Genomic DNA, 16,668 nt, shown 5'->3' on the forward strand with positions numbered 1-16,668 from the left:
CAAGTAACCTTTAGCTCATTAATTGTTAGGCAAATTTCTTACCACAACTAATTGAGATTCTGTGAAGTATTCAGCTATTTCAGTGCAGGGTGATGAAATATCAGAAGTTGTCATATTAGTCCATGTTAGCAAAAAAAAAAATAAACTCAGAAATTCATTTCAAGACAAGGTCAAAGGCATCCTTATGTGTGTATGAACACACACACACACACACACATATATATATATACATGCATACATATATATGTGTGTGTGTGTATATATATATATATATATATTTGTAATGCAACCCTTCTTTTTACCCATCTGACCTTTCTATCATGTGAAAGCAAGCTACCATTTCCTTTGTCTCCTTCTTAACCTTCAGGGCTTTTGGTAGTCTTTACTTGTATCCTTCACTTCCTTAATATTATATGTTCCTCCATTCCTTGTTTTCTGACTTTTGTTCCTGATAAGTCTTCTTAGACTTCTGCTTCCATTGATCTTATTTTCAAATCCAGTGGTCTTTTTCTATTGTCATCCTCTGTAACTTCTCTTTGACTTATGATATTGTTGACTCCTTTCTTCCTTGTTATTTTCTCCCCCCTTGACTTCTAGAAATCTTTACTTTGCTTGTTTTCTTCTTTGAATGCGCCTCCTCTGTTAACTCTGTGAGCTCATTTCCACCCCCAATCTTAAATGTAGATTCCACCAAGAGTCTTTCCTTTATCTACTTTTTATACAACATGTCTTAGTAATTTCATCTGCTATCATGGATTCAGTTACCTCCTCTAGGCAGATGACCCTGAAGTTGTCTTTCTTAAATTCCTTCCCAGAAGTCTAGTCCAATATTTCCTGATGGATATATTTCCCACTGGCTGTCAAGTTCATCATGCTCAGTTATCTTGGTTCCTTTCCTTCCCCCTTTCCTTCCTTTCTTCCACCTTTCCTTAACATTTATATCTAGTAATTTGCCAAGATTTGCTTATCCCATCTCATAATAGCTTTCAAACATGTCCTTTCCTTTCATTCAGTTCAGGTGTATATGTGTTCTTGTTTACAGTAATAACCATAACTGGTCTTTCTGCCTCTGTCTATTCCTCCTGCAGTCCCTCCTTCACATCACTCCCTGAGTAATATCCTTGATCATTACCTCTGATGTAGTCCATCTTATGTTCTAAAATATTCAGTAATTCTTCCTTCCCTAATGATTATTTCACACAAGTCCTCCATAGTCTTGACTTTAACCTTCCCTTCTAATTATATCTCACACATATAACTGTTCTTGCACTTTACTTTCTAGCGAAACCAGACTTTCCTCTCTTACTGATCTGCCCTATCTCATCTTCCTTCATGTTCTAGTCCATGTCTAGAAAGGACACTTCTTGCCACCTCTCTGATGGTTAAGGCCTCTCCCTTCCTTTAAGATCGAATGCAAGTGCTCTCTGCTGCAAGCCTTTTCCAATTCTTCTTTCCATCTCACTAGGCCAAGTTGGAAGTAATCATTCCTTATTTCCAATTCTTCATATCACCTTGTCTGGACTTCTCTGTGGCTTTCCCTGCATCATAATTATTTGGGTGTCCATCTTTTCTCCCATCTTATATGTAAATTCTGAAACTGTTGTCATTTTTCATCTTGGATCCTCAAGGCCCTAGCATCAAGCACTGAATATAGAAAAAATTCAACTATATTTATTGTTTGACTGAACCAAAATGCTTCAGGGTTATTGGTTAATGCCCTGCAGATGAGAATGAAAACAAAAATTCAGCTACTTTCATCCTAATCTGTTCCAGAAAAATTTGAAGAAATTAAAAAAAGTAAGTAGTAATTAATTGAATATCTCCTTTCTCTCCTTGACACATATGGTACAAAACTGATTGGGGGATGCAGTTCCAAAGCTCCATGCCTGTATGCTTATTATCAGTGATACATGAAACAAGCCAGAATCTTACATCCCGTATCCCCATCCTCCCAGTACAGTCAGTGATCACAATATGATCATGGGGTATTTCCATTTCCCTTTTTGACCTCTATTCCCTATTTAACCATGGATAAATAGCTAGGCATCTTTCAGTTTTTTCTGCATAGAGGACCACTTAAATAAGACAGAAAAGTGTGCATTTTAATAGCCAAATTAACCCAGTATTTAACTTAGGAATTCCTCTCTCTATGTGATACTTTCAAGTGATTTAAAAATATTTTTCTCATTCCAAGCCACCATAGGTAGATCCTGACCTACCTCATTCAATATTCCAGGAACTAAATACAAAGTTTTTAAGATACTTTTTGCTAGGAGACCTAATTCCTGGGAAATCATTAGGGCTTGACAAATGTTTGTTGTATTGTATTGAATTTTCTTGTTTATAAGGTGATAATACTGTATTTCAAAGTAAATTTTTTCAAATAATAAGTATCTTTTTATTGGCTATCTCTCCCTTAATCCCTCTACTACCTTGAGAAAATTTTAGAACATATACATATACACAATTCTGACTCAAACAAATCCTCATTACATATCTATATAATCTGGCAAAACAAAACAATTCACGCCATAATCTGAAAATATAAAGGGATTTTCGGAAGGAATTTAACTCTAAAGTTTTCATTGTTCAGGTATTTTTCAGATGTGTTCCATACTTTATAACTCTATTTAGGGTTTTCTCAAAGGCACTGGAGTGGTTTGCCATTTCCTTCTCCAGCTCATTTTTCAGATGTAGAAACTGAGGCAAACAGGATTAAATGACTTGCCCAGGGTCACACAGCTAGTAAGTGTCTGAGACCCGATTTGAACTTGGGAGATGAGGCTGACTCCAGGTCTAGAGCTCTGCCCAGTGTTCCACCTGGCTATCCTAAGTTTTAGGTTATAAATATGTAACTGGAAAATCTTTGTAACTGGAAAATCTTTGTTTGTTAATTGCATTCATAGATGTAGAGCTGGAAGAAGCCTTGGAGGCCATCTAGTACAATTTCCTCATTTGACAGATGAGAAAACTCAGGCTGAGGAAAGTTGAACAATTTGGCCAGAGTCACGCAGCTAGTAAGCATGAGAGGCGGAATTTGAAATCAGATCTTTTAGTTCAACAGCTCCATGTCTGTATCCTTATTATCAGTGGTGCATAAAACAAGAATGACTCTTCCCACCAAACCATGCTGCAAACTCCACTTTGTCTGCTGTCCCTCCCCCCACTTTTCCCCTCAGTTATGGGAAAAAGGGTGGGTAGATATGAAAGTGACTGCTTAGAGTGAAGTCCAAGGGGAAAGTCTGAGTTTGAGAAAGTTAGATGTATAGATTTTGTGCATAACTATATAACCACCAAAAATAATGATAGATTCGGGGCACAGAGAGCCTTGGATCAGGGTATGCTATGATTCCTATAAATTTTACCCTTGCAGAAATGAGTCTGGGGAAGGAACTCCCAAAAAAGAGGTATATGTGATGATGGGAAAGCATCAGGATCCCTGATGAGCATTTTAAAGCACTCCAAGTCACCCATGTAGGCTGATGTTGCTTGGTGGGCAGGAGAGTGCAAAAGTGTAATTATAGTCGTGGATACAGGGAATTTGGGGTGTCCATGGACACTCAGAAAGAAGAATGCTAACTGAGGAGATCCCAACCTGTGCTGTTTGAGATGGGAGGCTCAACTTACAGGAAAATAAACAATGGATTCAGCCAAGGCCAGGGAAGGAATCACTGGGGGAGGAGTTCTGGCAGCTGGAATTGAGTTGTTGCTTCAGGTGATTCTGAGGAGAGATGTTTGAATTGAGACTGGTGGAGTACACTTGGCAAAGTTCCTGCTTCTCTAGGATCCAGGGAATATAGAAGAGAAATGGTTGAATCTGTCAGTAAAAATGGAAGTGGGAATTAGTTCAACAAGCTTTTATCACATTGTAGTACAGTTAAGTGTGAGACACTGTCCATGGTGCTGGAGATAGACATGAGGAGGAGAGGTCTTTTCTAGGCGTATTTAAACAGCAAACAGATAAATACATTTACTATCAATGTAGGAGACTAGGGAAGGTTTTTAATAGGAGTAGAGTTTCAGGATAAGCCTTGAAAAAAAACTATGGGTTCTAATAACCTGAGCTGGGTAGGGAGGCATTTCAAAAATTAGGGTTAGTCTAGGGAAAGGCGCTATAAGGGGAAATAACCGTGATATGAAAGATTGAGACTAGAGATGGGGAGGACAGCAAAAACAAGGACCTAAGTCTGACATGGGTTTAAAATGAATGCAGTATTGGTGGAAGGTTGTGAATTACACCTTTATTTCTCCTTCTAGATATCATTTGTATTTTTCACAAAATTAGTACACAAATAAATCAAGCATGTAAGTTTTAGATGCTGCACAGTGAACACGAGAGCAAGATGAGCCAAAGCAGAGAAAAGGGAGGGTGGGGATGATCCCCAGAGGGTCCATCTCTGAGGGACAAATCCCCCTTGGGTGATCCTCTAGGAGAAATGGCAAAGCAGAGTGACCCAGGGAGCTGGCTGAGCTTAGGAGCTGGCTTCCTTCCTGCGTGTCCGTGGCTTCTTCCTTCTAAGTATTAACAGCAGTGGTCTACCTAGATCTTATGTCACGGCCAGAGTTTTGTGACATCTCACCATTATAATAGTAATAACTAATGTGTAGAATCCACATAATAACAATGATAATAATTACTGACATATAGAACTTAGATAATACCTACAACAGTAACAACCGTGGTAACATTAAATGATGCATAGAACTCGCATGATAATAACTCAAAGGAAACTTATAGAGTAAGGGCACTAATAACTGATATAAAGCATTAGAGAATACCAGTAATAATACCAATAGTAATAGTGACTGACATGTAGAACTTACAGAACAACAATGATTGCTGACATAAAGAATTCAGAGAATACGGATGATAAGTGACATTTAGAATTTGAAAGTTTGCCAAATGCTATTTTTTGCATTAAGATTTTTGTTTTCTCCATTTACATGTAAAACAATTTTATGCATTTGTTTTTAAAACTTTTGAGTTCCAGATTCTCTTCCTTCCTCACTCCTCCATTGAGAAGACACATGTGAAGTTATGCAAAACATTTCCATAAAAGTCATATTATAAAAGAAAACATCAATCTCCCTTCCCCCAAAAAAAAAACCCTCAAGAAAAAAGTACACTTCAGTCTGTATTCAGACACAATCAGTTCTTTCTCTGGGTGTGGATAGAATTTTTTATCATAGGTCCTTCAGAATAGTCTTATCTTTGTATTGCTGAGAAGAGCAAAGTTATTCACAGCAAAGATCCTACAGCTTTGCTATTACTTTGTACACAATACATTTCACTTCGCTTGAGCTCATGGAGAACTTTTTAAGTTTTTTGAGAGCATCCAGCTCATCATTTTTATAGAACAATAGTATTCCATCAGAATTTTATACCACAGTTTATTTGTCCATTTCCCAGTTGATGGGCATCCCCTCAATTTCCAATTCTTTGCCTTGAGAAAAAAGCTGCTTTAAATATTTTTGTACATATAAGCCCTTTTCCTTTTTTAAAAAATCTTTTTTGGGATTCATGCTTGGTAGTAGTATTGTTAGGTGAAAACATATGCCACATGCTTTAATGCAGTAATTCACTTGAACTTTACAATATATAACTTGGGTAAGTCAGGGACTACAGCTGTTAATAATTCCCATTTCACAGAAGGCTAAGTGATTTGTCCAGTCACACAACAAGTAAAAGCTCTGAAGCCAGCCCAGCGCTCTAGCATGAAACACACTGTCAAGCCAAGTCTTTGTTCTTACTCTTTCCTCTCCCTTTTTGGTTCCTTCTTTGTGTACTCATGTGTATATTTTTCAAAGATTTACTTTTCCACTGAAGACAGTGGATCATGACAAATTTCAAAGTCTAAACCTGGGTAAAAATAAGTGGAAAACCTTGTCCCACAGCATCTTCCAATACTGTGCCCATAGTGAGCCTTCCAAGACTGTTGTTCTGAGTTCCCCTGGGCTTCTCTCTTATGTTCATTTATCAGTCTCTTCTTTTTTCCATATGCTGGGCATGAGGTGAGATTAAATTTCATTTTCCATCATTCATGAATAATAGCAGTCCAAATCATATCATCCATTAAGAGAAGAAACCAGTCATATTTATGTGATGCTTCAGAGGAGCACATTAAGCTGGAATACATGCAAAAAAACTAAACCACTGGTGATTGCTATTATGAAATGTGCCATTGCCTTTGAAATGAAACAGGTGAATCATCAAATATTAATTTCCTACTGTGACAGCCTCAGGCCCTGAAAAGATGCCATAATTAGGAGGCTTCTTCTTCCCAGATGGTGGGAAATACATTCAATATTCTGGGTCTTATTGGTAGAAAACTAATAATGACTCAGGGCATGAAGTAGCCCTTGATTATAAGTGTGATTCCCAGGAGCACTCTGCATCCATGGGCTCATGGGACCTCAAGGTCAATAACAAATATGATTCTTATATTGAATGTCATGGCAAACTTCAAATTGCTAAAGGAGCACTAGCAGAAACATCTCTGGTCAAGAAGTCATGATTTCCCTCTTACTCTGTTAGATAAGTAGGTCCCAGGTTGAATGCATCTTTTGCTAATTATGGCAACTTCTGTTCTCTCCTGTGTTCGCAGGACAGTGACCTTGAGGCGTTGGTCAGGTGTTTGGAAAACGTCCTGGCATGCAGTTCCCTAGGTGAGTTGACATCAAGTTTTCAGATTCTGTTATATTTGATAGAGATCACCTCATTCTGTTGGATCGTTGTGTATCGTATTATGTTATTGTATAATGTTAGACACTCCTTGCTATTCCTCATATTTGAAATTCCATCTTCGATGTATTCATATCCAAACAAGGGATAGAAGCAATTACAGGAGATAAGATAGATAGTTTGGATTACACCAAATTGAAAAGCTTCTGTACAAACAAAATTAATGTGCTGACAGGGAAGCAGCCAAATGAGAAAAAATCTTTGTATCCAATTTATCTAATAAGAGTTTGTTATTCAAAACATATAAACAAGTAATGTCTCTGTTAACTTCCATATCTTACATCCATATCTGTAGGTATATATAAAACCAAAAGTCATTCCCTAATAAATAAGTGTTCAAAGAACGTAAGGAAACAGTTCTCAGCAGAATTGCAAGCTATGAAATAGTTTGCCATATGAAAGAATGTTCCATACCACAACAAGAGAAATGCTGAAGTTTTACCTCACATCCTGCAAAGATGACAAAACATGGGAATAATCAGTGTTGGTGACTTATAGTAAGCTCGGTACACTGATGCATTGTTGGTGGAGCTGTGTATTAGTGCAAATGAAAAGAGAAAAAACATACATACTTTGATCTAAAGACTCCTCTACTAGGCTTATACCCCAAAGAGGCCATTGATAAGAAAAAGTTCCCATATGACACCAAAATATTATAGTATTTTTTTGTTATAGAAAAGAATTAGAAAAAATAGGTGGTTGTGTATTGGGGAATGACTAATTGTGGTACATGAATGTAAGCAAAATATTATTGTAATTTTAAAAAGATGCGTTTGATGAATAAGGGAAGTATGGAGAAAAATACATGAAATTATTCCGAGTTAAGTAAGCAGAGCCAACAAGGAAATATGACCAAGCACTAACTATGAAAATGTAAATGAAAAGAAAACAAAAGTGAATGTTGCAAAATTATAAAAAATAAGCTTAACTCAAAGAAGAGATATGAGAAAATATCCTGCTCTGTTGCAGAGATCCACATGTATACAAATTGCACATATTTCCAAACTTTTCCCATGTATTTATCATGTTTGCCAAATTTCCCCTTCTTTTCTTTTCTTTTCTTTTCTTTTCTTTTCTTTTCTTTCTTTCTTTCTTTCTTTCTTTCTTTCTTTCTTTCTTTCTTTCTTTCTTTCTTTCTTTCTTTCTTTCTTTCTTTCTTTCTTTCTTTCTTCTCTTTTTTCTTTATTTTTCATTTATTTATTTATTTATTTTGGTCTTTAAAAGTATTTATTCTATGGGATGGTTTTCTGGAAGGGGAAGGGAGTTGGAGGGGAGGAAATTATGGCAATATGAAAGATACCAATAAAAACAGTTAAAAAAAAAGAAGTTCCATCTAATACTTTTGCACCTTTATCCAAGCAGGTCCCCCAAGTTTAGTATGTACTGCCTTCTCTCCTCCATCTCAGAAGCCTAGCTTTTTCAGAGTACAATTTGGTTTCCCTTCTATATGAAGTGTCTCCCATCTCCCCAGTCATTTTGCGTCCTTATTGAAATTACTTTGTATTGATGTGTCTCTGAGGCAGCACGGGGGTGAGGGGGAAGACTGGTGAACTAGATAGAAAGCTAATGATGCAACTGTCAAAGCTGGGTTCAAGTCCTGCCACTCATATCCTATCTGCATCAGTGTGGATTTTGGGTAAATCACTTGACTGCTTGGTGCCCTCTGGAAACTTTTAATCTAAGAATCACAGAGCAAGTGTGGATACTCATCAGTTAAGAGTATTTCCTCTATTAATTTTTTTAATTAAAAAATTGGAGGAAGGGGATTCCCTTTTCCAAGGAAATCTCGGATCTGTCTCCTCTTCCCCCTACTCCCATCCTATTTTCTTTGTGTACAAATGTATACTTCTTTAAGGAATGACACTTTCTGCTGTATCCCCAGCTGCCTCATAGTACATTGTAGATATTTAATACTCCATTGTTGAATTGAATAGTAGAACTGGGAGGAGCCTTAGTGCTCACATTATTATTCACCCCTTCCTTTTTTTCCCTTAATAAATGAGGAATTTAAAGCCCAAAATTAAATAATTAGTCTAGCAAAGTTGCACATCTCTGAGAGGGACTCTTATTCTGAAGTCATCCTTACCACTTACTTTACTAAAGAGACCTGTGACTATATCTATGCTTGATATTATACAATTAACAATCTTTCCTCACTTCCTCTTGATTCCCCCCAAAAAACCTCATGGGCCTTCGCAGGATGAGAAGGCATTGGGAGGACATTAGGAGGCTTGCCTAATTCAGTGTGAGGTCTGCCTGGCCCCACATAATAAGAGATTTTACAGGATTTCCCTTGCAGTGCGATCTCCCTGACTCTTACATTATAAAGAAATAAATTGCTTTCATTCAAGCTGAAAGACTGTAGCCATGAAGGTCAGTCAGTTATTGAAAAATATTAGGTTTGAAAAACAAAACTGAAATTTCTTTAGGAGTGTCAATCTCAGCAAATGGAATATGGCCCTTCAAAGATAAAGTCTTGTTTCTGAATTCTCTTTCCAAATAGCTTTGCTGTGATTTCCCCCAAATTCCAGATAACAGTTATCCCTCCACTATGAAGGCAGGAGAGGGGGATGGTCTCACATGGGAAATGGCAGGACTGGATTCTCAGAACGCCTGTGGACTTTGGCCCAGTACAAAGGCAGCTGGCTCGGGTAGTGGCCAAGTGAAGGAAGATCATTTGTTGAGCCCTTGGCCTGATGGTTATTATTTCTGCACTGCAATATTAGGATCTTGCCTTCTCAAAGCATCCTTCTCAAGGATGTATAATCTGCATCCTCCTCTCTGAGACTCCCCCCAACTCAAAAGGTGTCTGTTTAGCCTCTCCTGATCTGTCCTAATTGTTTTTAAGTCACAGGTTTATAGGGATGATCCACTCTTGATTCTCTATGGACAGAGAGATCTCAAGTAGCAAGAAAGGCAAGAATAATATGGGAAGTAGTTATGGGCCAGAACTCTGAAACAAGGCTTCTTACAAGGTTTAAGTCAGTGGAATTGAGGAATTGGTTATCTAGCTTAGCATGGTGATTAATAGTTCTCTAGTTCATTATGATTGATTTAATCTAAAAATAAATAATGGTTTCCTAGTGAAATAATGATTGGTTTATACTCAGTGTAGAGCATATAAATTGGGAGCCCCAGCCAGATTCATTCAGAGCTAGAGAAGACAAAGGACTGGAGGTGGGAACTCAAGCTCTTGGAGCCAAGGAAAGAGATTCATTCCATCTTCGGTCAGGCTCCTGGTGGCTCTCCTAGGGATCTGAGAGACAGATTCATTCACTCCATCTCACACCACCGTGGTGGCAGGCTCTCCTACTTAGCTTCTCCACTGAAACCAAGACTCTGGAAGGCCTCTAAGAAAGCTAGCTGAGCGCCGGGCAAGGAGACAAGATGAAAGATACAATAAAGAATTTGAATTTTAACACCTGGCTACTCTTGTGGTGATTACTCTACTAAAACAAAAGCTGCTCCAAGATCTCCAGAAAACCAAACAAAGAACATTACATTTTGGTGTCCGAACGTGGGGCTAAGGACCTACATCTATGACCCAGAAATTAAGGTAAGTACAAAAATAGACAAGAAGGGAACTTTGTTAAGGGCTAAAGTAGTATTCCAGCTGAAATGGGACAAATTTTTAGAAAGGAGCCTTCTTTTCCACTTCAAGGAAAATGTGTAGAGAGCATGGTTAAACTAATTTAAAAAACAAGGTTTAATTGTAACTTGGGAGCAGATCATTGAACTTTTAGAAACAGTACAATACCACCTCCTTGGTTCTCAAAAGAAAAAGAATTAGATCCGGAGGAGTGGAAATTAGTAGGAGAGCAACTATGTGAATATTACAATGATAATGGCCCTGATTCAATTTCTAAAGAAACACTTTATACATATAACTTAATACAACTGGCTTTAAGGAATTATATATTAAAATAAGAAAAAAGAAGAAACATCAGGAGAGGGAGAATACTGACAAAGTAGGTAAAAAGGATGAAGAATCAGATAAGAAAGGAGTTAAGTACAATTCTGAAATTAAGGAGTGTGGTGTTTCACAGCAGGAGCCATTAGAGCATTCCCCAACCCCTGACCTACCCCTCTCAATTAACCCTTCATGGATGGAAGGAGAAGGAAGAGGGGGAGAGGCAGTGACACAATCAGCACCACCTATGAAGCAGCCTGTGACAAGATTATAAAAGGCATTGGTTAAGGCAAAAAATGAAAGACAGGATACAGCTGATTTGATAAATGCATACCTGTTATTGAAAAGTTTTGATCTGGAAATAGTTAAAGATTTGAAAAAGGATTGCACTCTTTATGGGGCTATGTCAGCTTATGTTAAGATGGAATTAGAGAATTTGGCTTATGAAATTTTCATTCCTAATGATTGGAAATCTATAGCAAGGACATGTTTAGAACCTGGACAAAACCTTTGGAGTGGCTTTTGGAGTATAATGAACTCTGTAGGATACAAACCCAATGAAATAGGCAAACTGGGGTTAATATACAAGTCACCTTTGACCAACTATCAGGTAAAGGTCAGTATGCAGATGCTTTAGCACAGATTAATTACCCCCTAGCAGCATATAAACAAATTGCTGCTGCTTCTGCTATAAAAGCATGAGGCGAAAGATAGAGGGGAAGCCTTCATGAAAATAGAGCAATGTCCAAATGAATCCTTTGCTGATTTTGTGGGATGTCTGCAGACAGCTGTCATATGAACTATTGGTGAAAATGCAGCTACAGGAATTATAAGACAACTTGCTAGAGAAAATGCTAATGAGGTTTGTAGAAGAATTATACTAGGGCTATATAAGGATGCTCCTTTAGAAGAGATCATAAGATGCTGTGCCACAGTGGGCACAAATGCCTTTTATACCCAGGCTATCATGCAGAACATGGGAAGATGGGGTCCCTCTTGGCATGGGACTTCCAGAGAGCCTTGTCAATGCTTTCAATGTGGTAAAGTAGGACATCTGAAAGCTCAATGTAGGCAGAGAAATAGAATGAGAGGACAGGATGGGAGAACAAGACCCAAAACCCCATGCAATAAGGGCTTCCACTGGGCCTCAATGTAGATTGACCCAGGGAAATGAGAGGTGGGGCCCGCTCCAAGACTTCAAACAAAAAACAGATGGGGCATAATGGCAGCTGCGTTTACACCCAGAGATTCTTTAAAAGTTCAAAAATCTGATGTGATCAATCAGCAGAGAAGCAATCTGATAGAAGAAAGGGATTACATGATCAATCAGCCCAAAAGCAATCAGATGGCAGAAAGGGATTATAATTGGGGAGGCTTTTTAACTCAACAAGAGAGAAGTCTCCAGTGCATGTAACTCCAATGTAATTGCCAGGTGATGAGGAGAGATCCAGAAAGTGGTGAATGGAAGGGACAGATAGGTTAACTGATTGGGAGAAAGGGTTTGCTTGTATCTCTACAGATGGAGAAGGAATCATATGGGTGACAATGAGCAACTGGAGAGAGACAAAAAAAGAGAAAAAACCTCGAAACAAAGGAGAAGACCCTGACTTCTCAGGAAGGGAGGTGAAAGCACTAAAAAGAAGGTGATCACGCCCTCCCTGACATCTCAGGAAGGGAGATGAAAAGCACCAAAGGGAAGTGGGGATTGCTAGCGGGTTTCTGGGCTGAAGAGTCTTATTAGAAACAGGTATGCACAAACCCATCAGCATGGGAGTTATTACACAAGCACATAGCAATAACACACAGGCTATTAGTGATGACTCTCTCCACAGTCAGTGCAGGCTCGATGTGGTTTAACAAATATGAATTGTACATGCAAATAGTGATATAACAAACAATATAAATCAACATGGTCTTGTAAAAGATTTCCAGAACTCCTAGAAGGAGGGTAAGTAAACCACAGTCACACATACACCTTCTTCAGCAGCCAAGAGATAGGCCAAAACCAATCTATTGTCCATTGCTTCACATGTCAGGGAATCCAATGATCCTTGCAAGTTTTTGAATTCCTGCAACAGTCTTTTTATGTGTTAGGGAATCCAATGATTCCTTCAGATTTTGAAGTCCAGCAATAGTTTTATCATTTCTCAGAAAATCTAATGATTCCTGAGGATTTTCAAGTCCTACAACAATCTTTTCATGTCTCAGGGATTCCAATGATTCCTGAAGATTTTGAAGTCCAACAATTTTTGATGTCCATGAGTCCAAACACCATTAACTGCCAGGCTCTTTCAGTGGTGGGCACAGTCAGCAATGGAACCACCCTATGTTTCTTGGGTCATCTTCATTTCAAGGGTCTTCTCTGTCTCTCTCTGATAGACAAAGCAAATACGGCTCGTTGGCACCCATCTGATTCCTTCTCCATCTGTAAGAGATTCAAGCAGTTAACTTATCTGGTCCCTTCCATTCACTACTTTCTGGGTCTCTCCACTTCACCTAGTGATTATCTAAAGATAGTGGAGCTTCTTACACTGGACGCTGTCCTTCTTGTGGGTTATACAACCGGTCCACTGGAGCCAGTGCATCTTTGTCAAAAATCAAGAAGTTAATAGTATAAAGAGCTAGATTTATAACATCTCTAAGGTTACCTGTGACTCCCCCCTTTCTTTTGTTTTTGGAGGAGCATCTTAATGTTTCTGTTTCTCCTCTCTACTACTGCCTGACCTTGAGGATTAAAGGGTATGCCAGTGGTGTGTAAAATCTTATACTGTGCACAAAAATGTGCAAAATGTTTAGATGTATATGCAGGTCTATTGTCTGTTTTTATTGCCCATAATTGCAAATGCTTGTATGAGGAGAATTCAGTGACCACTCGGGCTGTGTCTCTTGCTGCTGGTATTGCAAAAGTGAATCCTGAAAAGGTGTCTACCACAACATGGATAAAAAACAGATAACCAAAAGATTTATAATGGGTCACATCCATTTGCCAAATTTCATTAGGTCTCAAACCACGAGGGTTCTTCCCTGGAGGGAGTGTAGGAGCATGGAAAGGAAAGCAAGCTGGACAGGCTTTTACTATGTTCCTAGTTTCCTCTCTTGTTATTCCAAATTGTAAACATAAAGCTTGAGCAGCCTGATAATATTTTAAATGATATTCTTGGGCTTTTTGAAATAAAGGCGTATTAGCCAACATGGTTAAAAGGCTATCTGCCTTTGAATTACCATAAAAATGGGACCTGGAAGTCCACTATAAGAGTGGACATGCAAGATATAAATCTTTCCTGGATACTTTCTCACTTGCTTTTGAAGTTTCTTAAAGAGCTGATATATATTGGAGGCTACAAATTTTATTTGGACCATGGCAATTCTTTGTATCATGTCTACTGAATAGGCCGAATCAGATATTATATTTATGTCTCCCGGATAATAAGCAAGAGCTAGAATGATTGCACACAATTCATTCTGCTGAGTGGACTGAAAAGGAATTCTGACTACTCTCTTTATAGTTACGTCACAAGAATATACAGCACAAATATTATGTTTGGATGCACCTGTAAAGATAGTTGGTCTTTTAAGAGGAACTTTAGAAACCTTTTCTTCAAGAATCCATCGGCAATTATATAATAATCTGGTTATCTTTAATGGAGACCCATGTGTAAAATTTGGAGCCATGGCTAATAAAATTTGCCATTCTGGGATGGTGTCACAGCACACATTAATTTGTGCATTCGTATAAAAGGTGTATATCTTGTCAGGTCTTATCCCAGATAATTGTACTGCTTGTTTAATGGCCTTTAATAAAATTCTAGCCACAAGCACTGGGTAAGGAGGAAGACTTTGTTCTGGTTGTGCTGGGAGGTTCACCCACTCTATCACACTGTCTCCTTGATGAAGGACTGCTGTGGGGGCCTCTTGAGTAGCAAAAACTGATATTTCCAAGGATTTTTGAATGACTCTTTCAACCACATTGGATAAAGCCAGTTCAACTTGTCTCAAAGCCTCTTGAGTTTCTTTTGTAAGCTGGCGTGGTGAATTTAAAGCACTGTCTCCCCTTAAAATGTCATATAATGGTTGCAATTGATAGCTAGTCAAGCCTAACACTGGACACATCTATTGGATATCTCCTATCAATTTCTGAAAGTTATTTAAGGTTTAGTTTCTCCATTCTTAAAGAAAGTTTTTGTACTATAAGCACTTTAGGGTATACTTCATGTTCTAAATATTGAAAAGAAGCATGTCTTTGAATTTTTTCTGAAGCTATGTTCAATTTGTAGTTCCTTAGTATTTCCATGGTCTTTTGTAGACACGCTTCTAACATTTGTTCTTCAGGTGCACATTTATCATCCATGTAATGTAATAACATTACTTTTGGAAATGCTTTTCTTACTGGAGTAAGAGCAGCAGCAATATACATTTGACACATAGTAGGGCTGTTTTTCATTCCCTGTGGCAAAACTGTCCATTCATATCTTTTATAAGGCTCAGCTAAGTTAACGCTGGGCACTGAAAAGGCAAATCTTTTCATATCCTCCTTATCTAGAGGGATAGAATAGAATCAATCCTTAATGTCTATAACCCACAGAGACCATTCTCTAGGCAACTGAGTAGGAGATGGAAGTCCAGGTTGAAGAGTTCCCATAGTTTCCATCTGTTCATTTACCTTTCTTAAATCAGTCAACATTCTCCATTTTCCAGATTTCTTTTTTACAACAAATACTGGGGAATTCTAAGGACTTAGAGAAGGTTGTAAGTGTCCTTGGTCAAATTGTTCCTGTACTATATCTAGTAAGGCCTGAATTTTATTGCTATTTAAGGGCCACTGTTCTATCCACACTGGTGTATCAGTTTTCCACTGGATAGGAACAGGTGAAAGTGTTGGCGGGCCTTCAACAGCAGCCCTGCCTAAAAAAACCAAAGTACTCACTTTTAACCCTAATTGTTGTAAAATGTCTCTTCCCCACAGATTGATGGGGATTTTTTCAATTATAAGAGTAAAAACTCCTGTTTCACCTTCAAGTATCCATCTCAAAGGGGTAGCACTAACTTCAGCTGCTCTTGATCCTCCTACACAAGACATGTAGGTGTCTGCCTTTTTCTTTGGCCAGTGACTGGGCCACTTGGCACCTCTAATGACTGTAAGATCTGTACCCGTGTCTACCAATCCTTCTAATGGTATGCCATTTATATAGATAGAGCTGTCACAGCTGCTGTCTAGTATATTCCTGGGTTTTGTTGCTTGGAGTCAGAATCAGGGCAACTGTCACAAGATTGCTTATTAGGAGTCTATATCAGTAAACCTGATGCTACTACTTCTCCTGGTTGATAAGTCACACATTGTCTACCTGTATTAGTGACTGGGATAGTATCTACACATTCCCCAATTTCCCACATCAATGTATGAATGAACACTGTTTTGTAAGCACTCTCAGGAGGTAAAATGGTCAAGCCTACTGTGGCAGGAGGCAAGGGATCCACAGGCTGGAGAGGAACAGATTTCACCTCTTCAGGGGATATCTCAGTATTCCCAGGTGCATGCAACTCTATTCTCCCTAATTGTAATCCCTTTCTCCCATAAAGTTGCTTCCTGGCTGACTGGTCATGTCTGAGTACTGAACTTCTAGGCATTCTTTGGGTACAGCATTGGCTGCCATCATGCCCCAAGTGTTTTTTGCCTTGGGCCCTGGGGCTGAGCCCCTCATCCTGTTTCCCTGAATCAGTCTACATTCTGATGCCCAATGGAAGCCTCTGTTGCATTTTGGACATGGAGTTTTGGGTCTTGTTCTCCCAGCCTGTTTTCTTACTCTATCTCTATGTCAACATTGAGCTTTCAGATGCCCTACTTTACTACATTGAAAGCATTGATGAGTCTCTCTGGAAGTCTTTTGCCAAAAGGGACCCTGTCTTCCCATGTTGGGAGCTTGGGGAAGTCTGCATCATAGCCTGGTTATAAGAAGTATTTGTGCCCCCTGTGGCACAGCATCTTATAATCTCCTCTAAAGGAGCATCCTTGTGTAGT

General features: G+C 38.6%; 1 protein-coding gene across 3 annotated transcripts in view; it reads left to right on the top strand.

Annotated features, from left to right (window-relative positions):
• The window catches only part of NEK11 (NIMA related kinase 11), a 267,788-nt gene that overhangs the window by 185,514 nt on the left and 65,606 nt on the right, over positions 1-16,668 (top strand). For all 3 annotated transcript variants that reach the window (XM_074270948.1, XM_074270949.1, XM_074270950.1), the window contains one exon: positions 6,606-6,666. In XM_074270948.1, coding sequence (XP_074127049.1) covers positions 6,606-6,666 — 61 coding nt within the window. The remainder of the gene's footprint in view (positions 1-6,605; positions 6,667-16,668) is intronic.

This window comes from Sminthopsis crassicaudata, chromosome 5 (genome assembly GCF_048593235.1).
Source record: "Sminthopsis crassicaudata isolate SCR6 chromosome 5, ASM4859323v1, whole genome shotgun sequence".
In the NCBI taxonomy this organism is placed as follows: domain Eukaryota; kingdom Metazoa; phylum Chordata; class Mammalia; order Dasyuromorphia; family Dasyuridae; genus Sminthopsis; species Sminthopsis crassicaudata.